Source organism: Cetorhinus maximus, unplaced genomic scaffold (assembly GCF_964194155.1).
Source record: "Cetorhinus maximus unplaced genomic scaffold, sCetMax3.hap1.1 HAP1_SCAFFOLD_1619, whole genome shotgun sequence".
Classification (NCBI taxonomy): domain Eukaryota; kingdom Metazoa; phylum Chordata; class Chondrichthyes; order Lamniformes; family Cetorhinidae; genus Cetorhinus; species Cetorhinus maximus.
The window spans coordinates 17,399-41,297 of NW_027597559.1; the positions used below are offsets into that span (position 1 = coordinate 17,399).

At 54.8% G+C, this 23,899-nt stretch overlaps 1 protein-coding gene across 1 annotated transcript in view; it reads right to left on the minus strand.

The window, feature by feature from the left end:
* Positions 1 to 4,858: 4,858 nt before the first annotated feature.
* LOC144676457 (MAM domain-containing glycosylphosphatidylinositol anchor protein 1-like) overlaps positions 4,859 to 23,899 on the minus strand; it is a gene marked incomplete at its 5' end in the record, with an annotated part of 48,901 nt that continues 29,860 nt past the window's right edge. The window contains 3 exons of the mRNA XM_078536872.1: positions 4,859 to 5,020; positions 5,112 to 5,263; positions 6,333 to 6,602. Of these exons, the coding sequence (XP_078392998.1) occupies positions 4,859 to 5,020; positions 5,112 to 5,263; positions 6,333 to 6,602 (584 nt within the window). The remainder of the gene's footprint in view (positions 5,021 to 5,111; positions 5,264 to 6,332; positions 6,603 to 23,899) is intronic.

Below are 23,899 nucleotides of genomic sequence, written 5' to 3' on the forward strand. Positions count from 1 at the left end.
TGTCCCCGATCCCAGTGAACCCTATCCCAGCGTCCCCGATCCCAGTGAACCAGCTCCCAGTGAACCCGATCCCAGTGAACCCGATCCCGGCGTCCCCGATCCCAGTGTCCCCGATCCCAACGTTCCTGATCCCAGTGTATCCGATCCCAGTGAACCCGATCCCAGAGAAGCCGATCCCAGCGTCCCCGGTCCCAGTGAACCCGATCCCAGCATCCCCAATCACAGTGAACCCGATCTCAGCGTCCCCGATCCCAGTGAACCCGATCCCAGCGTCCCCGATCCCAGTGAACCCGATCCCAGCGTCCCCGATCCCAGTGAACCCGATCCAACCGTCCCCAATCCCAGTGAACCCGATCCCAGCATCCCCGATCCCAGCGTCCCCGATCCTAGTGAACCCGATCCCAGCGTCCCCGATCCCAGCGTCCCCGATCCCAGCATCCCCGATCCCAGTGAACCAGCTCCCAGCGTCCCCGATCCCAGTGAACCCCAGCCCAGCGTCCCCGATCCCAGTGTCCCCGTTGCTAGCGTCCCCATTCCCAGCGTCCCCGATCCCAGCATCCCCGATCCCAGTGAACCCAATCCCAGCATCCCCGATCCCAGTGAACCCCATCCCAGCGTCCCCGATCCCAGTGAACCCCATCCCAGCGTCCCCGATCCCAGTGAACCCGATCCCAGCGTCCCCGATCCCAGTGTCCCCGATCCCAGTGAACCCGATCCCGGCATCCCCGATCCCAGTGAACCCGATCCCGGCGTCCCCGATCCCAGTGAACCCGATCCCAGTGAAACCGATCCCAGTGAACCCGATCCCAGTGTCCCCGATCCCAGTGAACAAGATCCCAGTGAACCCAATCCCAGTGAACCCAATCACAGCGTTCCCGATCCCAGTGAACTCGATCCCAGCGTCCCCGATCCCAGCGTCCACGATCCCAGTTAACCCGATCCCGGTGAACCCGATCCCAGTGAGCCCGATCCCAGTGAACCCAACCCCAGTGAACCCGATCCCAGCGTCCCCGATCCCAGTGAACCCGCTCCCAGCATTCCCGATCCCAGTGAACCTGATCCCAGCGTTCCCGATCCCAGTGAACCCGAACCCAGAGTCACCGATCCCACTGAACCCGATCCCAGTGAACGCGATCCCAGTGAACCCGATCCCAGTGTCCCCGATCCCAGTGTCCCCGATCCCAGTGAATCCGATCCCAGTGAACCCGATCCCAGTGAACCCGATCCCAGTGAACCCGATCCCAGCGTCCCCGATCCCAGTGAACCAGATCCCAGTGAACCCGATCCCAGCGCCCCGATCCCAGTGAACAAGATCCCAGTGAACCCGATCCCAGTGAACCCAGTCTCAGTGAATACGATCCCAGTGAACCCAATCCCAGTGTCCCCGATTCCAGTGAACCCGATCCCAGCGAACCCGATCCCGGTGAACCCAATCCCAGTGAACCCGATCCCAGTGAACCCGATCCCGGTGAACCAAATCCCAGCGTTCCCGATCTCAGTGAACCCAATCCCAGTGAACCCGATCCCAGTGAAAACGATCCCAGCGTCCCCGATCACAGTGAACCCGATCCCGGTGTCCCCGATCCCGGTGAACCCAATTCCAGCGTTCCCGATCCCAGTGAACCTGATCCCAGCGTCCCTGATCCCAGTGAACCTGATCCCAGTGAACAAGCTCCCAGTGAACCCGATCCCAGCGTCCCCGATCCCAGTGAACCCGATCCCAGTGAACCCGATCCCAGCATCCCCGATCCCACTGAACCCCATCCCAGCATCCCCGATCCAAGTGAACCCGATCCCAGTGAACCCAATCCCAGTGAACCCGATCCCAGTGAACCCGATCCCAACGTTCCCGATCCCAGTGAACCCGATCCCGGCGTCCCTGATCCCAGTGAAGCCGATCCCAGCGTCCCAGATCCCAGCGTCCCCGATCCCAGTGAACCTGATCCCAGTGACCCGATCCCAGCGTCCCCGATCCCAGTGTCCCCGATCCCAGTGAACCCGATCCCAGCGTCCCCGATTCCAGTGAACCCAATCCCAGTGAACCCGATCCCAGCATTCCCGATCCATGAACCCGATTCCAGTGAACCCGATCCCAGAGTCACCGATCCCACTGAACCCGATCCCAGTGAACCCGATCCCAGTGAACGCGATCCCAGTGTCCCCGATCCCAGTGTCCCCGATCCCAGTGTCCCCGATCCCAGTGAATCCGATCCCAGTGAACCCGATCCCAGTGAACCCGATCCCAGTGAACCCGATCCCAGCGTCCCCGATCCCAGTGAACCAGATCCCAGTGAACCCGATCCCAGCGCCCCGATCCCAGTGAACAAGATCCCAGTGAACCCGATCCCAGTGAACCCAGTCTCAGTGAATCCGATCCCAGTGAACCCAATCTCAGTGAACCCGATCCCAGCATTCCCGATCCATGAACCCGATTCCAGTGAACCCGATCCCAGAGTCACCGATCCCACTGAACCCGATCCCAGTGAACCCGATCCCAGTGAACCCGATCCCAGTGAACCCGATCCCAGTGTCCCCGATCCCAGTGTCCCCGATCCCAGTGTCCCCGATCCCAGTGAATCTGATCCCAGTGAACCCGATCCCAGTGAACCCGATCCCAGTGAACCCGATCCCAGCGTCCCCGATCCCAGTGAACCAGATCCCAGTGAACCCGATCCCAGCGCCCCGATCCCAGTGAACAAGATCCCAGTGAACCCGATCCTAGTGAACCCAGTCTCAGTGAATCCGATCCCAGTTAACCCAATCCCAGTGTCCCCGATTCCAGTGAACCCGATCCCAGCGAACCCGATCCCGGTGAACCCAATCCCAGTGAACCCGATCCCAGTGAACCCAATCCCGGTGAACCAAATCCCAGCGTTCCCGATCTCAGTGAACCCAATCCCAGCGTCCCCGATCCCAGTGAAAACGATCCCAGCGTCCCCGATCACAGTGAACCCGATCCCGGTGTCCCTGATCCCGGTGAACCCAATTCCAGCGTTCCCGATCCCAGTGAACCTGATCCCAGCGTCCCTGATCCCAGTGAACCCGATCCCAGTGAACAAGCTCCCAGTGAACCCGATCCCAGCGTCCCCGATCCCAGTGAACCCGATCCCGGTGAACCCGATCCCAGTGAACCCGATCCCAGTGAACCCCAGCCCAGCGTCCCCGATCCCAGCGTCCCTGATCCCAGTGAACCCGATCCCAGCGTCCCCAATCCCAGTGTCCCCGATCCCAGTGAACCCGATCCCATTGAACCCGATCCCAGTGTCCCCGATCCCAGTGAACCCGATCCCAGTGTCCCCGATCCCAGTGAACCCGATCCCGGCGTCCCTGATCCCAGTGAACCCGATCATGGTGAACCCGATCCCGGTGAACCCGATCCCAGTGTTCCCGATCCCAGTGAACTCGATCCCAGTGAACCCCATCCCGGCGTCCCCTATCCCAGTGAACCCGATCCCAGCGTCCCCGATCCCAGTGAACCCGATTCCAGTGAACCCAATCCCAGTGAACCCGATCCCAGCATTCCCGATCCATGAACCCGATTCCAGTGAACCCGATCCCAGTGATCCCGATCCCAGTGAACCCGATCCCAGCGTCCCCGATCCCACTGAACCCCATCCCAGCATCCCCGATCCAAGTGAACCCGATCCCAGTGAACCCAATCCCAGTGAACCCGATCCCAGTGAACCCGATCCCAACGTTCCCGATCCCGGCATCCCTGATCCTAGTGAAGCCGATCCCAGCGTCCCCGATCCCAGCGTCCCCGATCCCAGTGAACCTGATCCCAGTGACCCGATCCCAGCGTCCCCGATCCCAGTGTCCCCGATCCCAGTGAACCCGATCCCAGCGTCCCCGATTCCAGTGAACCAAATCCCAGTGAACCCGATCCCAGCATTCCCGATCCATGAACCCGATTCCAGTGAACCCGATCCCAGTGATCCCGATCCCAGTGAAACCGATCCCAGCGTCCCCGATCCCACTGAACCCCATCCCAGCATCCCCGATCCAAGTGAACCCGATCCCAGTGAACCCAATCCCAGTGAACCCGATCCCAGTGAACCCGATCCCAATGTTCCCGATCCCAGTGAACCCGATTCCGGCGTCCCTGAACCCAGTGAACCCGCTCCCAGCGTCCCCGATCCCAGTGAACCCGATCCCAGCGAACCCAAACCCAGCGTCCCCGATCCCAGTGTCCCCGATCCCAGTGAACCCTATCCCAGCGTCCCTGATCCCAGTGAACCAGCTCCCAGTGTACCCGATCCCAGTGAACCTGATCCCAGTGAACCAGCTCCCAGTGAACCTGATCCCAGTGAACCAGCTCCCAGTGAACCCGATCCCAGTGTCCCCGATCCCAGTGTCCCCGATCCCAGTGAACCCTATCCCAGCGTCCCCGATCCCAGTGAACCAGCTCCCAGTGAACCCGATCCCAGTGAACCCGATCCCGGCGTCCCCGATCCCAGTGTCCCCGATCCCAACGTTCCTGATCCCAGTGTATCCGATCCCAGTGAACCCGATGCCAGTGAACCCGATCCCAGCGTTCCCGATCCCAGTGAACCCGATCCCAGCGTCCCCGATCCCAGTGAACCCGATCCCAGCGTCCCCGATCCCAGTGTCCCCGATCCCAGTGAACCCTATCCCAGTGAACCCGATCCCAGTGAACCAGCTCCCAGTGAACCCGATCCCAGCGTCCCCGATCCCAGCGTCCCCGATCCCAGCGTCCCCGATCCCAGTGAACCAGTTCCCAGTGAACCCGATCCCAGTGTCCCCGATCCCAGTGAACCAGCTCCCAGTGAACGCAATCCCAGTGAACCCGGTCCCAGTGAACCAGCTCCCAGTGAACCCGATCCCAGTGAACCCGATCCTAACGTCCCCGATCCCAGTGAAGCCAATCCCAGTGAATCCGATCCCAGTAAACCCGATCCCAGTGAACCAGCTCCCAGTGAACCAGCTCCCAGTGAACCCGGTCCCAGTGAACCAGCTCCCAGTGAACCCGATCCCAGTGTCCTGGATCCCAGTGAACCAGCTCCCAGTGAATCCGATCCCAGTGAACCCGATCCCAGTGAACCAGCGCCCCCCTCCATGGTGCCAGAGTATCCTCTGGGAATGAAGCTCACCTCTTGCTGTATCTCCAGTTTATATTTCACCACGTCTCCGACACTGTTTGGGAGTTTCTGGGTCCACTGCAGGATGTACATGTAAAGATTGCTTTTCTGGATCCTCACTGGGCTCGGAGTATCGTAATAAAATTCCGGCTCATAGGCTCGAGCTGTGTGAACAGAGTCGGGAACCACATCAGTCAGAGAACTCCCAACAAAAACAGCAACAGAAATAGCTGGAAAAGCTCAGCGGGTCCGGCAGGATCAGCGGAGGAGAGCACAGTTAACGTTCCAGGTCCTCGTGACCCTTCAACAGAACTAAGCAAAAATAGGAAAACGTGAAATATAAACTGGTTTAACGGGGGTCGGGGGGGGAGCAGGGTGGGAGGATGTTGGGACAAGCAAGCAGTGATAGGTGGAGATATCCAGGAGTGACCCCTCTGTAATATCCGGGAGTGACCACTCTGTAATATCCAGGAGTGACCCCTCAGTAATATCCAGGAGTGACCCCTCTGTACTATCCGGGAGTGACCCCTCTGTACTATCCGGGAGTGACACCACTGTAATATCCAGGAGTGACCCCTCTGTAATATCCGGGAGTGACCCCTCTGTAATATCCGGGAGTGACCCCTCTGTAATATCCGGGAGTGACCCCTCAGTAATATCCGGGAGTGACCCCTCAGTACTATCCGGGAGTGACCCCTCTGTAAAATCCGGGAGTGACCCCTCAGTACTATCCGGGAGTGACCCCTCTGTAATATCCGGGAGTGACCCCTCAGTAATATCCGGGAGTGACCGCTCAGTAACACTCGGGAGTGACCCCTCAGTAATATCCGGGAGTGACCCCTCAGTACTATCCGGGAGTGACCCCTCTGTAATATCCGGGAGTGACCGCTCAGTAACACTCGGGAGTGACCCCTCAGTAATATCCGGGAGTGACCCCTCAGTACTATCCGGGAGTGACCCCTCTGTAATATCCGGGAGTGACCCCTCTGTACTATCCGGGAGTGACCGCTCAGTAATATCCGGGAGTGACCCCTCAGTAACACTCGGGAGTGACCCCTCTGTACTATCCGGGAGTGACCGCTCAGTAATATCCGGGAGTGACCCCTCAGTAACACTCGGGAGTGACCCCTCTGTACTATCCGGGAGTGACCGCTCCTGACTGTCGAGGAGTGACTGCTTCCCGGGAATGCCCCCCCACAGTACCGATGAATCGATGTTCCCTCGCTCACTCACCGGTCAGGTTGAAGAGGCATGAGTCTGAGGCCACCTCGTTGGACAGGGTACATCGGTATAGACCGTACTTCTTGGCAGAGAGCCTGTCGATCTTCCACTCGGAGATTAGCTGTGCTTCAGTGGGAGAGGTTTCTACGGGAATTCCACTGAATGTCCAGACCGCAGAGGTGACTCTGAGGGGATTCCCGCTGACCAGTTTGCAACTCAGAGTGACCGATCGGCCCAGCCTCTGACGGACATCCTCATAACGTGGCTCAGCTGTTGGAGGATCTGTTGGAGAGGAACGATGCAGAAAGAAATAACAAGAGCTTGTCCCAGTCCCTCTGTGGTTCTGACCATCTCCCTCTCTAACACCTCTCTCTCCACCTCTCCCTCCGCAGCTCTCACTGTCTCTCTCTCCACCTCTCCCTCCCCAGCTCTCACTGTCTCTCTCCACCTCTCCCTCCGCAGCTCTCACTGTCTCTCTCTCTCCACCTCTCCCTCCGCAGCTCTCACTGTCTCTCTCTCCACCTCTCCCTCCCCAGCTCTCACTGTCTCTCTCTCCACCTCTCCCTCCGCAGCTCTCACTGTCTCTCTCTCTTTCTCTCCCTCCCCAGCTCTCACTGTCTCTCTCTCCACCTCTTCCTCCCCAGCTCTCACTGTCTCTCTCTCCACCTCTCCCTCCGCAGCTCTCACTGTCTCTCTCTCTTTCTCTCCCTCCCCAGCTCTCACTGTCTCTCTCTCTTTCTCTCCCTCCCCAGCTCTCACTGTCTCTCTCTCTTTCTCTCCCTCCCCAGCTCTCACTGTCTCTCTCTCCACCTCTCCCTCCGCAGCTCTCACTGTCTCTCTCTCTTTCTCTCCCTCCCCAGCTCTCACTGTCTCTCTCTCCACCTCTCCCTCCGCAGCTCTCACTGTCTCTCTCTCTTTCTCTCCCTCCCCAGCTCTCACTGTCTCTCTCTCTTTCTCTCCCTCCCCAGCTCTCACTGTCTCTCTCTCTCTCCCTCCCCAGCTCTCACTGTCTCTCTCTCTCCCTCTCCCTCCCCAGCTCTCACTGTCTCTCTCTCTCTCCCTCCCCAGCTCTCACTGTCTCTCTCTCTCCCTCTCCCTCCCCAGCTCTCACTGTCTCTCTCTCCCTCTCCCTCCCCAGCTCTCACTGTCTCTCTCTCCACCTCTCCCTCCGCAGCTCTCACTGTCTCTCTCTCTTTCTCTCCCTCCCCAGCTCTCACTGTCTCTCTCTCCACCTCTCCCTCCGCAGCTCTCACTGTCTCTCTCTCTTTCTCTCCCTCCCCAGCTCTCACTGTCTCTCTCTCCACCTCTCCCTCCCCAGCTCTCACTGTCTCTCTCTCTTTCTCTCCCTCCCCAGCTCTCACTGTCTCTCTCTCTTTCTCTCCCTCCCCAGCTCTCACTGTCTCTCTCTCTTTCTCTCCCTCCCCAGCTCTCACTGTCTCTCTCTCCACCTCTCCCTCCCCAGCTCTCACTGTCTCTCTCTCCACCTCTCCCTCCGCAGCTCTCACTGTCTCTCTCTCTTTCTCTCCCTCCCCAGCTCTCACTGTCTCTCTCTCTCCCTCTCCCTCCCCAGCTCTCACTGTCTCTCTCTCTCTCTCTCCCTCCCCAGCTCTCACTGTCTCTCTCTCCACCTCTCCCTCCCCAGCTCTCACTGTCTCTCTCTCCACCTCTCCCTCCGCAGCTCTCACTGTCTCTCTCTCTTTCTCTCCCTCCCCAGCTCTCACTGTCTCTCTCTCTCCCTCTCCCTCCCCAGCTCACACTGTCTCTCTCTCTCCCTCCCCAGCTCTCACTGTCTCTCTCTCTTTCTCTCCCTCCGCAGCTCTCACTGTCTCTCTCTCTTTCTCTCCCTCCCCAGCTCTCACTGTCTCTCTCTCTCCCTCTCCCTCCCCAGCTCACACTGTCTCTCTCTCTTTCTCTCCCTCCCCAGCTCTCACTGTCTCTCTCTCTCTCCCTCCCCAGCTCTCACTGTCTCTCTCTCTCTCTCTCCCTCCCCAGCTCTCACTGTCTCTCTCTCTCTCTCCCTCCCCAGCTCTCACTGTCTCTCTCTCTCTCTCCCTCCCCAGCTCTCACTGTCTCTCTCTCTCTCTCCCTCCCCAGCTCTCACTGTCTCTCTCTCTCTCTCCCTCCCCAGCTCTCACTGTCTCTCTCTCTCTCTCCCTCCCCAGCTCTCACTGTCTCTCTCTCTCTCCCTCCCCAGCTCTCACTGTCTCTCTCTCTCCCTCTCCCTCCCCAGCTCTCACTGTCTCTCTCTCTCTCCCTCCCCAGCTCTCACTGTCTCTCTCTCTCCCTCTCCCTCCCCAGCTCTCACTGTCTCTCTCTCCCTCTCCCTCCCCAGCTCTCACTGTCTCTCTCTCTCCCTCTCCCTCCCCAGCTCTCACTGTCTCTCTCTCTCTCTCCCTCCCCAGCTCTCACTGTCTCTCTCTCTCTCCCTCCCCAGCTCTCACTGTCTCTCTCTCTCCCTCTCCCTCCCCAGCTCTCACTGTCTCTCTCTCCCTCTCCCTCCCCAGCTCTCACTGTCTCTCTCTCTCCCTCTCCCTCCCCAGCTCTCACTGTCTCTCTCTCTCTCCCTCCCCAGCTCTCACTGTCTCTCTCTCTCCCTCTCCCTCCCCAGCTCTCACTGTCTCTCTCTCTCTCCCTCCCCAGCTCTCACTGTCTCTCTCTCTCCCTCTCCCTCCCCAGCTCTCACTGTCTCTCTCTCCCTCTCCCTCCCCAGCTCTCACTGTCTCTCTCTCTCCCTCTCCCTCCCCAGCTCTCACTGTCTCTCTCTCTCTCTCCCTCCCCAGCTCTCACTGTCTCTCTCTCTCTCCCTCCCCAGCTCTCACTGTCTCTCTCTCTCCCTCTCCCTCCCCAGCTCTCACTGTCTCTCTCTCCCTCTCCCTCCCCAGCTCTCACTGTCTCTCTCTCTCCCTCTCCCTCCCCAGCTCTCACTGTCTCTCTCTCTCTCTCCCTCCCCAGCTCTCACTGTCTCTCTCTCTCTCTCCCTCCCACTCTGGGAGGAATTCTGTGTTCCCGCTGGTGTCGGGTATCCTGGGGGTGAGTAGACAATGGGGTGGGAGGCCAGAGGGGAACCCGGTCTGTCCTACACGTGACTCCAGACCGGGAGGGGAATCCTGTCTGGCCTACACGTGACTCCAGACCGGGAGGGGAATCCTGTCTGGCCTACACGTGACTCCAGACCGGGAGGGGGGGAGGGGTCTCTGTCTCTCTGTCCATCTCTGTATCTCTTGCCCGTCCCTATATCTTCATCTCTCTGTCTGTCTCTCACTTTCTGTCCGTCTCTGTCTCTCGGTCCGTCTCTCTGTCTGTCTGTCTCTCTGTCTGTCTGTCTCTCTGTCTGTCTGTCTGTCTCTCTGTCTGTCTGTCTGTCTCTCTCTCTCTGTCCGTCTCTCTCTCTGTCCATCTCTCTCTCTCTGTCCGTCTCTCTCTCTCTGTTTGTCTCTCTCTCCCTGTCTGTCTGTCTCTCTCTCTCTCTGTCCGTCTCTCTCTCTGTCCATCTCTCTCTCTCTGTCCGTCTCTCTCTCTCTGTTTGTCTCTCTCTCCCTGTCTGTCTGTCTCTCTCTCTCTCTGTCCGTCTCTCTCTCTGTCCATCTCTCTCTCTCCCTGTCCATCTCTATTTCTCTGTCCATCTCTGTCTCTCTGTCTGCCTCTGTCTCTCTCTCTCCATCTCTTTCTCTCTCTCTCCGTCTTTCTCTCTCTCTGCGTCTGTCTCTCTGCCTTTCTCTCTCTCACTGTCCTTCCCTGTCTCTATCTCCGCCTTTACCTCTCTTGTCTGTCTCTCTCTCTCGTCCATCTTTGTATGTCTGTCTCTCTTTCCATCTCTATCTCTCTGTCCATTTCTGTCTCTCTGTCCGCGTCTGTATCTCTGTCCGTGTCTGTCTCCCATCTATCTCTCTCTCTTTGTCAGTCGCTCTCTCTCTCTCTCTGTCCATCTCCCTCTCTCCGTCCATCTATGTATCTCTGTCTTTATCTGTATCTCTTCCCGTCCCTATATCCCTGTATCTCTGTCTGTCTCTGTCTCACTGTCTGTCTCTGTCTCTCTCGGTCCATCTCTGTCTCTCTCTCCGTCTCTATCTCACTGTCCTTCCCTGTCTCTCTCTCCGCCTTTACCTCTCTTGTCTGTCTCTCTCTCTCGTCCATCTTTTTATGTCTGTCTCTCTTTCCACCTCTATCTCTCTGTCCGTCTCTGTCTCTCTGTCCGTCTGTCCGTCTCTGCATCTCGGTCCATCTGTTTCTCGGTCTGTCTCTGTCTCTCTGTCCATCTCTGTCTTTCTGTCCGTCTCTACATCTTGCTCCCTCTCTGTATCTCTGCCTTTCTCTGTCTCACTGTCTGTCTCTGTCTCTCTCGGTCCATCTCAGTCTCTCGCTCTGTCTCTATCTCACTGTCCTTCCCGGTCTCTCTCTCCGCCTTTACCTCTCTTGTCTGTCTCTCTCTCTCATCCATCTTTGTATTTCTGTCTCTCTTTACATCTCTATCTCTCTGTCTGTCTCTGTCTGACTGTCCGTCTCTGTCTTACTGTCTGTCTCTGACTCACTCTCTGTTTCTGCCTCTCTGTCTGTCTCTGTCGCACTGTCCGCCTCTGAATCTTGGTCTGTCTCTGTCTCTCTGTCCGTCTCGGTCTCTCTGTCCGTCTCGGTCTCTCTGTCCGTCTATGTCTCACTGTCCGTCTCTGTCACACTGTCCGTCTCTGTCTCACTGTCCGTCTCTGTCTAACTGTCCGTATCTTTCTCTCTGTCCGTCTCTATCTCATTGTCCATCTATGTCTCACTGTCTGTCTCTGTCTCACTGTCCATCTATGTCTCACTGTCTGTCTCTGTCTCACTGTCTGTCTCTGTCTCACTGTCTGTCTCTGTCTCTCTGTCTGTCTCTGTCTCTCTGTCGGTCTCTGTCTCACTGTCCGTCTCTGTCTAACTGTCCGTATCTTTCTCTCTGTCCGTCTCTATCTCACTGTCCATCTATGTCTCACTGTCCGTCTCTGTCTATCTGTCTGTCTCTGTCTCTTGCTCGGACACTGTCTCTCTCTCCGTCTATCTCTCTTGGTCTTTCTCTGTCTCACTGTCTGTCTCTGTCTCTCTCGGTCCATCTCTGTCTCTCGCTCTGTCTTTGTCTCACTGTCCATCTCTGTCTCTCGGTCCGTCAATGTCTCTCTCAGTCCATCTCTGCCTCTCGGTCCGTCCCTGTCTCTCTCAGTCCATCTCTGTCTCTCAGTCCGTCAATGTCTCTCTGTCCGTCTCTGTCTCTCTCGGTCCATCTCTGTCTCTCACTCCGTCTCTGTCTCTTGCTCCATCTCTGTTTCTCTCGGTCCGTCCCTGTCTCTATCGGTCCATCTCTGTCTCTCTGTCCGTCTCTGTCTCTCTCGGTCCGTCTCTGTCTCTCTGTCCATCTCTGTCTCTCTGTCCGCCTCTGTCTCTTGCTCCATCTCTTTCTCTCTGTCTGTCTCTCTGTCTCACTCTCTCCGCCTCTGTCTCCCTGTCCATCTCTGTCTCTCTCTGTCCGTCTCCCTCTCTCTGACCCTCTCTGTATCTCTGTCCGTCTCTGTCTCCCTATCTGTATCTCTCTCTGTCCGTCTCTGTCTCTCTGTCTGTCTCTCTCTCCCTCTGTCCATCTCTCGATCTCTGTCTGTCTCTCAATCTCTGTCTGCCTGACTCACTGTGCATCTCTGTCTCTCTCTCTCCGTCTCTGTCTCTCTATCCATCTCTGTCTCTCTGTCTGTCTCTGTCTCCCTATCAGTCTCTGTCTCTCTGTCCATCTCTGTCTCTCTGTCTGTCTCTGGCCCTCAGTCCGTCTCTGTCTCTCTGTCGGTCTCTGTCTCTCTGTCCGTCTCTGTCTAAATGTCCGTATCTTTCTCTCTGTCCGTCTCTGTCTCACTGTACGTCTCTGTCTCACTGTCCGTCTCTGTCTCACTATCCGTCTCTTTCTCTCTGTCCGTCTCTGACTCACTGTCCATCTCTGTCTCTCTGTCCGTCTCTATCTCACTGTCCATCTATGTCTCACTGTCCGTCTCTGTCTATCTGTCTGTCTCTGTCTGTTGGTCGGACACTGTCTCTCTCTCCGTCTATCTCTCTTGGTCTTTCTCTGTCTCACTGTCTGTCTCTGTCTCTCTCGGTCCATCTCTGTCTCTCGCTCTGTCTTTGTCTCACTGCCCATCTCTGTCTCTCGGTCCGTCAATGTCTCTCTCAGTCCATCTCTGCCTCTCGGTCCGTCCCTGTCTCTCTCAGTTCATCTCTGTCTCTCAGTCCGTCAATATCTCTCTGTCCGTCTCTGTCTCTCTCGGTCCATCTCTGTCTCTTACTCCGTCTCTGTCTCCTGCTCCATCTCTGTTTCTCTCGGTCCGTCCCTGTCTCTATCGGTCCATCTCTGTCTCTCTGTCCGTCTCTACATCTTGCTCCCTCTCTGTATCTCTGCCTTTCTCTGTCTCACTGTCTGTCTCTGTCTCTCTCGGTCCATCTCAGTCTCTCGCTCTGTCTCTATCTCACTGTCCTTCCCGGTCTCTCTCTCCGCCTTTACCTCTCTTGTCTGTCTCTCTCTCTCGTCCATCTTTGTATTTCTGTCTCTCTTTACATCTCTATCTCTCTGTCTGTCTCTGTCTGACTGTCCGTCTCTGTCTTACTGTCTGTCTCTGACTCACTCTCTGTTTCTGCCTCTCTGTCTGTCTCTGTCGCACTGTCCGCCTCTGAATCTTGGTCTGTCTCTGTCTCTCTGTCCGTCTCGGTCTCTCTGTCCGTCTCGGTCTCTCTGTCCGTCTATGTCTCACTGTCCGTCTCTGTCACACTGTCCGTCTCTGTCTCACTGTCCGTCTCTGTCTAACTGTCCGTATCTTTCTCTCTGTCCGTCTCTGTCTCACTGTACGTCTCTGTCTCTCTGTCCGTCTCTGTCTCTCTGTCTGTCTCTGTCTCCCTATCAGTCTCTGTCTCTCTGTCCATCTCTGTCTCTCAGTCTGTCTCTGTCCCTCAGTCCGTCTCTGTCTCTCTGTCGGTCTCTGTCTCTCTGTCCGTCTCTGTCTAACTGTCCGTATCTTTCTCTCTGTCTGTCTCTGTCTCAATATCCGTCTCTGTCTCTCTGTCCGTCTCTGTCTCACTGTACGTCTCTGTCTATCTGTCCGTCTCTCTCTCTCTGTCCATCTCTGTCTATCTGTCCGTCTCTGTCTCTCTGTCCGTCTCTGTCTCACTGTCCGTCTCTGTCTCTCTGTCCGTCTCTCTCTCTCTGTCCATCTCTGTCTCTCTGTACGTCTCTGTCTCACTGTCCGTCTCTGTCTCACTGTCCGTCTCTGTCTCTCTGTCCATCTCTGTCTCACTGTCCGTCTCTGTCCCTCTGTCCGTCTCAGTCTCACTGTCTGTCTCATGTCTCTCTGTCCTTCTCTGTCTCTCTGTCCATCTCTGTCTCACTGTCCGTCTCTGTCTCACTGTCCGTATCTTTCTCTCTGTACGTCTCTGTCTCACTGTCCGTCTCTGTCTCTCTGTCCGTCTCTGTCTCTCTGTCCGTCTCTGTCTCTCTGTGTGTCTGTCTCTCTCTGTCCGTCTCTCCCTCTCTGTGCGTCTCCCTCTCTCTGACCCTCTCTGTATCTCTGTCCGTCTCTGTCTCCCTATCTGTCTCTCTCTCTGTCCGTCTCTGTCTCTCTGTCTGTCTCTGTCTCTCTCTCTCCGACTCTGTATCTCTATCCATCTCTGTCTCTCTGTCTGTCCCTGTCTCCCTATCAGTCTCTGTCTCTCTGTCCATCTCTGTCTCCCTGTCTGTCTCTGTCTCCCTATCAGTCTCTGTCTCTCTGTCCATCTCTGTCTCTCTGACTCTCTCTCTCTGTCTGTCTCTGATTCCCTATCTGTCTCTCTGTCAGTCCGTTTCTGTCTCTCTGTCCGTCTCTGTCTCTCTGTCTGTCTCTGTCTGTCTGTCCATCTCAGTCGCTCTCTCTATCTGTCTCCCTCTCTCTGACCCTCCATGTCTCTCTGTCTGTCTCTGTCTCTCTGTCTCCCTATCTGTCTCTCTCTCTGTCCATCTCTCTCTCTCTGTCTGTCTCTGTCTCTCGCTCCATCTCTCTCTCTCTCGGTCCGTCTCTGTCTCTCTGTCCGTCTCTGTCTCGCTGTCGCTGTCTCTCTGTCTCTCAATCTCTGTCCGTCTCTCAATCTCTGTCTGTCTCTCAATCTCTGTCTGCCTGACTCACTGTGCATCTCTGTCTCTCTCTCTCCATCTCTGTCTCCCTATTCATCTCTGTCTCTCTGTCTGTCTCTGTCTCCCTATCAGTCTCTCTCTCTGTCCGTCTCTGTCTCTTTGTCTGTCTCTCTCTCTTTGTCCATCTCTCCCTCTCTGTCCGTCTCTGTCTCTCTGTCCATCTCTGTCTCTCTCTCTGTCTGTCTCCCTCTCTCTAACCATCCATGTCTCTCTGTCCATCTCTGTCTCTCTGTCTGTCTCTGTCTCTGACCCTCTCTGTATCTCTCTCCGTCTCTGTCTCCCTATCTGTCTCACTGTCTGTCTCTGTCTCTCTGTCCATCTCTGTCTGACTGTCCGTCTCTGTCTCTCTGTCCGTCTCTGTCTCACTGTCAGTCTCTGTCTCTCTGTCCGTCTCTGTCTCACTGTCCATCTCTGTCTCACTGTCCATCTCTGTCTCCCTGTCCGTCTCTGTCTCACTGTATGTCTCTGTCTCTCTGTCCGTCACTGTCTCTCTGTCCGTCTCTGTCTATCTGTCCGTCTCTGTCTCTCTGTCCGTTTCTGTATCACTGTCCGTCTCTGTCTCTCTGTCCGTCTCTCTCTCTCTGTCCGTCCCTGTCTCTCTGTCCGTCTCTGTCTCACTGTCCGTATCTTTCTCTCTGTACGTCTCTGTCTCACTGTCCGTCTCTGTCTCACTGTCCATCTCTGTCTCTCTGTCCATCTCTGTCTCACTGTCCGTCTCTGTCTCTCTGTCCATCTCTGTCTCTCTGTCCGTCTCTCTCTCTCTGTCCGTCTCTGTCTCTCTGTCCGTCTCTGTCTCACTGTCCGTATCTTTCTCTCTGTAGGTCTCTGTCTCTCTGCCGGCTCTGTCTATCTGTCCGTCTCTGTCTCTCTGTCCGTCTCTGTCTCACTGTCCGTCTCTGTCTCTCTGTCCGTCTCTCTCTCTCTGTCCATCTCTGTCTCTCTGTCCGTCTCTGTCTCACTGTCCGTATCTTTCTCTCTGTACGTCTCTGTCTCACTGTCCGTCTCTGTCTCACTGTCCGTCTCTGTCTCTCTGTCCATCACTGTCTCACTGTCTGTCTCTGTCTCTCTGTCCATCTCTGTCTCACTGTCCGTCTCTGTCTCTCTGTCCGTCTCTGTCTCACTGTCCGTCTCTGTCTCTCTGTCCGTCTCTGTCTCACTGTCCATCTCTGTCTCACTGTCCATCTCTGTCTCTCTGTCCGTCTCTGTCTCACTGTATGTCTCTGTCTCACTGTCCGTCTCTGTCTCTCTGTCCGTCACTGTCTCTCTGTCCGTCTCTGTCTCTCTGTCCGTCTCTGTCTCACTGTCCGTCTCTGTCTCTCTGTCCGTCTCTCTCTCTCTGTCCGTCTCTGTCTCTCTGTCCGTCTCTGTCTCACTGTCCGTATCTTTCTCTCTGTACGTCTCTGTCTCACTGTCCGTCTCTGTCTCACTGTCCGTCTCTGTCTCTCTGTCCATCTCTGTCTCACTGTCCGTCTCTGTCTCTCTGTCCGTCTCTGTCTCTCTGTCCGTCTCTCTCTCTCTGTCCGTCTCTGTCTCTCTGTCCGTCTCTGTCTCACTGTCCGTCTCTGTCTCTCTGTCCATCTCTGTCTCACTGTCTGTCTCTGTCTCTCTGTCCATCTCTGTCTCACTGTCCGTCTCTGTCTCTCTGACCGTCTCTGTCTCACTGTCCATCTCTGTCTCTCTGTCCGTCTCTGTCTCACTGTCCATCTCTGTCTCACTGTCCATCTCTGTCTCTCTGTCTGTCTCTGTCTCACTGTATGTCTCTGTCTCACTGTCCGTCACTGTCTCTCTGTCCGTCTCTGTCTATCTGTCCGTCTCTGTCTCTCTGTCCGTCTCTTTATCACTGTCCGTCTCTGTCTCTCTGTCCGTCTCTCTCTCTCTGTCCGTCCCTGTCTCTCTGTCCGTCTCTGTCTCACTGTCCGTATCTTTCTCTCTGTACGTCTCTGTCTCACTGTCCGTCTCTGTCTCACTGTCCATCTCTGTCTCTCTGTCCATCTCTGTCTCACTCTCCGTCTCTGTCTCTCTGTCCATCTCTGTCTCTCTGTCCGTCTCTCTCTCTCTGTCCGTCTCTGTCTCTCTGTCCGTCTCTGTCTCACTGTCCGTATCTTTCTCTCTGTAGGTCTCTGTCTCTCTGTCCGTCTCTGTCTATCTGTCCGTCTCTGTCTCTCTGTCCGTCTCTGTCTCACTGTCCGTCTCTGTCTCTCTGTCCGTCTCTCTCTCTCTGTCCATCTCTTTCTCTCTGTCCGTCTCTGTCTCACTGTCCGTATCTTTCTCTCTGTACGTCTCTGTCTCACTGTCCATCTCTGTCTCACTGTCCGTCTCTGTCTCTCTGTCCATCTCTGTCTCACTGTCTGTCTCTGTCTCTCTGTCCATCTCTGTCTCACTGTCCGTCTCTGTCTCTCTGTCCGTCTCTGTCTCACTGTCCGTCTCTGTCTCTCTGTCCGTCTCTGTCTCACTGTCCATCTCTGTCTCACTGTCCATCTCTGTCTCTCTGTCCGTCTCTGTCTCACTGTATGTCTCTGTCTCACTGTCCGTCACTGTCTCTCTGTCCGTCTCTGTCTATCTGTCCGTCTCTGTCTCTCTGTCCGTCTCTGTCTATCTGTCCGTCTCTGTCTCTCTGTCCGTCTCTCTCTCTCTGTCCGTCTCTGTCTCTCTGTCCATCTCTGTCTCACTGTCCGTATCTTTCTCTCTGTACGTCTCTGTCTCACTGTCCGTCTCTGTCTCACTGTCCGTCTCTGTCTCTCTGTCCATCTCTGTCTCACTGTCCGTCTCTGTCTCTCTGTCCGTCTCTGTCTCTCTGTCCGTCTCTCTCTCTCTGTCCGTCTCTGTCTCTCTGTCCGTCTCTGTCTCACTGTCCATATCTTTCTCTCTGTAGGTCTCTGTCTCTCTGTCCGTCTCTGTCTCACTGTCCGTCTCTGTCTCTCTGTCCATCTCTGTCTCACTGTCCGTCTCTGTCTCTCTGTCCGTCTCTGTCTCACTGTCCATCTATGTCTCACTGTCCATCTCTGTCTCTCTGTCCGTCTCTGTCTCACTGTATGTCTCTGTCTCACTGTCCGTCACTGTCTCTCTGTCCGTCTCTGTCTATCTGTCCGTCTCTGTCTCTCTGTCCGTCTCTGTCTCACTGTCCGTCTCTGTCTCTCTGTCCGTCTCTCTCTCTCTGTCCGTCCCTGTCTCTCTGTCCGTCTCTGTCTCACTGTCCGTATCTTTCTCTCTGTACGTCTCTGTCTCACTGTCCATCTCTGTCTCACTGTCCGTCTCTGTCTCTCTGTCCATCTCTGTCTCACTGTCTGTCTCTGTCTCTCTGTCCGTCTCTGTCTCTCTGTCCGTCTCTGTCTCTCTGTCCGTCTCTGTCTCACTGTCCGTATCTTTCTCTCTGTAGGTCTCTGTCTCTCTGTCCGTCTCTGTCTCTCTGTCCGTCTCTGTCTCTCTGTCCATCTCTGTCTCACTGTCCGTCTCTGTCTCTCTGTCCGTCTCTGTCTCACTGTCCTTCTCTGTCTCTCTGTCCATCTCTGTCTCACTATCCCTCTCTGTCTAACTGTCCGTATCTTTCTCTCTGTCCGTCTCTGTCTCTCTGTCCGTCTCTGTCTCTCTGTGTGTCTGTCTCTCTCTGTCCGTCTCTCCCTCTCTGTCCGTCTCCCTCTCTCTGACCCTCTCTGTATCTCTGTCCGTCTCTGTCTCCCTATCTGTCTCTCTCTCTCTCCATCTCTGTCTCTCTGTCTGTCTCTGTCTCTCTCTCACCGTCTCTGTATCTCTATCCATCTCTGTCTCTCTGTCTGTCTCTGTCTCCCTATCAGTCTCTGTGTCTCTGTCCATCTCTGTCTCTTTGTCTGTCTCTCTCTCTCTGTCTGTCTTTGTTTCCCTATCTGTCTCTCTCTCTGTCCGTTTCTGTCTCTCTGTCCGTCTCTGTCTCTCTGTCGCTCTCTCTCTCTGTCTCTCTATCTCTGTCCGTCTCTCAACCTCTGTCTGTCTCTCAATCTCTGTCTGCCTGACTCACTGTGCCTCTCTGTCTCTCTCTCTCCGTCTCTGTCTCCCTATTCATCTCTGTCTCTCTGTCTGTATCTGTCTCCCTATCAGTTTCTCTCTCTGTCCGTCTCTGTCTCTCTGTCTGTCTCTCTCTCTTTGTCCATCTCTCCCTCTCTGTCCGTCTCTGTCTCTCTGTCCATCTCTGTCTCTCTCTCTGTCTGTCTCCCTCTCTCTAACCATCCATGTCTCTCTGTCCATCTCTGTCTCTCTGTCTGTCTCCCTCTCTGACCCTCTCTGTATCTCTCTCCGTCTCTGTCTCCCTATCTGTCTCTCTCTCTGTCCATCTCTGTCTCTCTGTCTGTCTCTCTCTCTTTGTCCATCTCTCCCTCTCTGTCCGTCTCTGTCTCTCTGTCCATCTCTGTCTCTCTCTCTGATTGTCTCCCTCACTCTAACCCTCCATTTCTCTCTGTCTGTCTCTGTCTCTCTGTCTCCCTATCTGTCACTCTCTCTGTTCGTCTCTCTCTCTGTGACCATCTCTGTCCTTCGGTCCATCTCTCTCTCTCTCGGTCCATCTCTGTCTTTCAGTCCGTCTCTGTCTCTCTGTCTGTCTTTGTCTCCCTATCAGTCTCTGTCTCTCTGTCCATCTCTGTCTCTCTGTCTGTCTCTCTCTTGGTCCGTCTCTCTCTCTCTAACCCTCTCTGTCTCTCTGTATGTCTCTGTCTCTCTGTCCATCTCTGTCTCCCTATCTGTCTCTCTCTCTGTCCGTCTCTCTCTCTCTGTCCGTCTCAGTCTCTCATTCCATCTCTGTCTCTCTGTCCATCTCTGTCTCTCGGCCCATCTCTGTCTCTCTGTCCTTCTCTGTCTCTCTCTGTCTATCTCTGTCTCTCGGTCTGTCTCTGTCTGACTGTCCGTCTCTGTCTTACTGTCTGTCTCTGACTCACTGTCTGTCTCTGTCTCTCTGTCTGTCTCTGTCGCACTGTCCGCCTCTGAATCTTGGTCTGTCTCGGGCTCTCTGTCCGTCTCGGTCTCTCGGTCCATCACTGTCTCTCTGTCTGTCTCTGTCCCTCTGTCCGTCTCTGTCTCTCCGTCTGTCTCTGTCACTCAGTCCATCTCTGTCTCACTGGCCGTCTCTCTCTCACTGTCCGTCTCTGTCTCTCTGTACATCTCTGTCTCACTGTCCATCTCTGTCTCTTTGTCCGTCTCTGTCTCTCTGTCCATCTCTGTCTCACTGTCCGTCTCTGTCTCTCTGTCCGTCTCTGTCTCACTAACTGTCTCTGTCTAACTGTCCGTATCTTTCTCTCTGTGCGTCTTTGTCTCTATGTCTGTCTCTGTCTCTCTGTCTCACTATCCGTCTCTGTCTAACGGTCCGTATCTTTCTCTCTGTCCGTCTCTGTCTCTCTGTCCGTCTCTGTCTCACTGTCGGCCTCTGTCTAACTGTCCGTCTCTGTCTATCTGTCTGTCTCTGTCTCACTGTCTGTCTCTGTCTCTCTGTCCGTCTCTGTCTAACTGTCCGTCTCTGTCTCTCTGTCCGTCTTTGTCTCACTGTCCGTCTCTGTCTCTCTGTCCGTCTCTGTCTCACTGTCCGTCTCTGTCAATCTGTCTGTCTCTGTCTCACTGTCTGTCTCTGTCTATCTGTCTGGCTCTGTCTCACTGTCCGTCTCTGTCTAACTGTCCGTCTCTGTCTATCTGTCTGTCTCTGTCTCACTGTCAGTCTCTGTCTCTCAGTCCGTCTCTGTCTCACTGTCCGTCTCTGTCTCACTGCCCGTCTCTGTCTATCTGTCTGTCTCTGTCTCACTGTCAGTCTCTGTCTCTCTGTCCGTCTCTGTCTCACTGTCCATCTCTGTCTCACTGTCCGTCTCTGTCTATCTGTCTGTCTCTGTCTCACTGTCCGTCTCTGTCTATCTGTCTGTCTCTGTCTCTTGGTCGGACACTGTCTCTCTCTCCATCTATCTCTCTTTGGCTGTCTCTGTCTCACTGTCTGTCTCTGTCTTTCTCGGTCCATCTCTGTCTCTCGCTCCGTCTCTATCTCACTGTCCTTCCCTGCCTCTCTCTCCGCCTTTACCTCTCTTGTCTGTCTCTCTCTTGTCCATCTTTGTATTTCTGTCTCTCTTTCCATCTCTATCTCTCTGTCTGTCTCTGTCTGGCTGTCCGTCTCTGTCTTACTGTCTGTCTCATACTCACTGTCCGTCTCTGTCCCTCTGTCTGTCTCTGTCGCACTGTCCGCCTCTGATTCTTGGTCTGTCTCAGTCTCTCTGTCCGTCTCGGTCTCTGGGTCCATCATTGTCTGTCTGTCTCTGTCCCTCTGTCCATCTCCGTCTCTCCGTCTCTCCGTCTGTCTCTGTCCCTCAGTCAGTCTCTGTCTCTCTGTCCATCTCTGTCTCTCTGTCCGTCTCTGTCTCACTGTCTGTCTCTGTCTCACTTTCCATCTCTGTCTATCTGTCTGTCTCTGTCTATCTGTCTCTGTTTCACTGTCAGTCTCTGTCTCTCTGTCTGTCTCTGTCTCACTGTCCGTCTCTGTCTCACTGTCCGTCTCTGTCTATCTGTCTGTCTCTGTCTCTTGGTCGGACACTGTCTCTCTCTCCATCTATCTCTCTTGGTCTGTCTCTGTCTCACTGTCTGTCTCTGTCTTTCTCGGTCAATCTCTGTCTCTCGCTCCGTCTCTATCTCACTGTCCTTCCCTGTCTCTCTCTCCACCTTTACCTCTCTTGTCTCTCTCTCTCTCTTGTCCATCTTTGTATTTCTGTCTCTCTTTCCATCTCTATCTCTCTGTCTGTCTCTGTCTGACTGTCCGTCTCCGTCTTACTGTCTGTCTCATACTCACTGTCCGTCTCTGTCTCTCTGTCTGTCTCTGTCGCACTGTCCGCCTCTGAATCTTGGTCTGTCTCAGTCTCTCTGTCCGTCTCGGTCTCTCTGTCCGTCTCTGTCTCTCTGTCCGTCTATGTCTCACTGTCCGTCTCTGTCACACTGTCCGTCTCTGTCTCACTGTCCGTCTCTGTCTCTCTGTCCATCTCTGTCTCTCTGTCCGTCTCTGTCTCACTGTCCGTTTCTGTCTAACTGTCCGTATCTTTCTCTCTGTCCATCTCTATCTCACTGTCCATCTATGTCTCACTGTCTGTCTCTGTCTCACTGTCCGTCTCTGTCTTACTGTCTCTGTCTCTTGGTGGGACACTGTCTCTCTCTCCGTCTATCTCTCTTGGTCTTTCTCTGTCTCACTGCCTGTCTCTGTCTCTCTCGGTCCATCTCTGTCTCTCGCTCTGTCTTTGTCTCATTGTCCATCTCTGCCTCTCAGTCCGTCCCTGTCTCTCTCAGTCCATCTCTGTCTCTCAGTCCGTCAATGTCTCTCTGTCCGTCACTGTCTCTCTGTCCGTCTTGGTCTCTCTGTCCGTCTTTGTCTCTCTGTCCGTCTATGTCTCACTGTCCGTCTCTGTCACACTGTCCGTCTCTGTCTCACTGTCCGTATCTGTCTAACTGTCCGTCTCTGTCTCTCTGTCCATCTCTGTCTCACTGTCCGTCTCTGTCTAACTGTCCATATCTTTCTCTCTGTCCGTCTCTATCTCACTGTCCATCTATGTCTCACTGTCTGTCTCTGTCTCACTGTCCATCTCTGTCTAACTGTCTGTCTCTGTCTCTTGGTCGGACACTGTCTCTCTCTCCGTCTATCTCTCTTGGTCTTTCTCTGTCTCACTGTCTGTCTCTGTCTCTCTCGGTCCATCTCTGTCTCTCGCTCTGTCTTTGTCTCACTGTCCATCTCTGTCTCTCGGTCCGTCAATGTCTCTCTCAGTCCATCTCTGCCTCTCGGTCCATCCCTGTCACTCTCAGTCCATCTCTGTCTCTCAGTCCGTCAATGTCTCTCTGTCCGTCTCTGTCTCTCTCGGTCCATCTCTGTCTCTCACTCCAACTCTGTCTCTTGCTCCATCTCTGTTTCTCTCGGTCCGTCCCTGTCTCTATCGGTCCATCTCTGTCTCTCTGTCCGTCTCTGTCTCTCTCGGTCCGTCTCTGTCTCTCTGTCCGTCTCTGTCTCTCTGTCCGTCTCTGTCTCTTGCTCCATCTCTTTCTCTCTGTCTGTCTCTCTGTCTCACTCTCTCCGCCTCTGTCTCCCTGTCCATCTCTGTCTCTCTCTGTCCGTCTCCCTCTCTCTGACCCTCTCTGTATCTCTGTCCGTCTCTGTCTCCCTATCTGTATCTCTCTCTGTCCGTCTCTGTCTCTGTGTCTGTCTCTCAATCTCTGTCTGCCTGACTCACTGTGCATCTCTGTCTCTCTCTCTCCGTCTCTTTCTCTCTATCCATCTCTGTCTCTCTGTCCGTCTCTGTCTCACTGTCCGTCTCTGTCTCACTGTCCATCTCTGTCTATCTGTCTGTCCCTGTCTCTCTCTCCGTCTCTGTCTGTGTCTCTTTCTTTGTCCGTCTCTCCCTCTCTGTCCGTCTCTGTCTCTCTGTCCATCTCTGTTTCTCCCTTGGTCCGTCTCTCTCTCTCTAACCCTCTCTGTCTCTCTGTATGTCTCTGTCTCTCTGTCCATCTCTGTCTCCCTATCTGTCTCTCTCTCTGTCCGTCTCTCTCTCTCTGTCCGTCTCTGTCTCTCGTTCCATCTCTGTCTCTCTGTCCATCTCTGTCTCTCGGCCCATCTCTGTCTCTCTGTCCTTCTCTGTCTCTCTCTGTCTATCTCTGTCTCTCGGTCTGTCTCTGTCTGACTGTCCGTCTCTGTCTTACTGTCTGTCTCTGACTCACTGTCTGTCTCTGTCTCTCTGTCTGTCTCTGTCGCACTGTCCGCCTCTGAATCTTGGTCTGTCTCGGGCTCTCTGTCCGTCTCGGTCTCTCGGTCCATCACTGTCTCTCTGTCTGTCTCTGTCCCTCTGTCCGTCTCTGTCTCTCCGTCTGTCTCTGTCACTCAGTCCATGTCTGTCTCACTGGCTGTCTCTCTCTCACTGTCCGTCTCTGTCTCTCTGTACGTCTCTGTCTCACTGTCCATCTCTGTCTCTTTGTCCGTCTCTGTCTCTCTGTCCATCTCTGTCTCACTGTCCGTCTCTGTCTCTCTGTCCGTCTCTGTCTCACTAACTGTCTCTGTCTAACTGTCCGTATCTTTCTCTCTGTGCGTCTTTGTCTCTATGTCTGTCTCTGTCTCTCTGTCTCACTATCCGTCTCTGTCTAACGGTCCGTATCTTTCTCTCTGTCCGTCTCTGTCTCTCTGTCCGTCTCTGTCTCACTGTCGGCCTCTGTCTAACTGTCCGTCTCTGTCTATCTGTCTGTCTCTGTCTCACTGTCCGTCTCTGTCTCTCTGTCCGTCTCTGTCTAACTGTCCATCTCTGTCTCTCTGTCCGTCTTTGTCTCACTGTCCGTCTCTGTCTCTCTGTCCGTCTCTGTCTCACTGTCCGTCTCTGTCTATCTGTCTGTCTCTGTCTCACTGTCTGTCGCTGTCTATCTGTCTGGCTCTGTCTCACTGTCCGTCTCTGTCTAACTGTCCGTC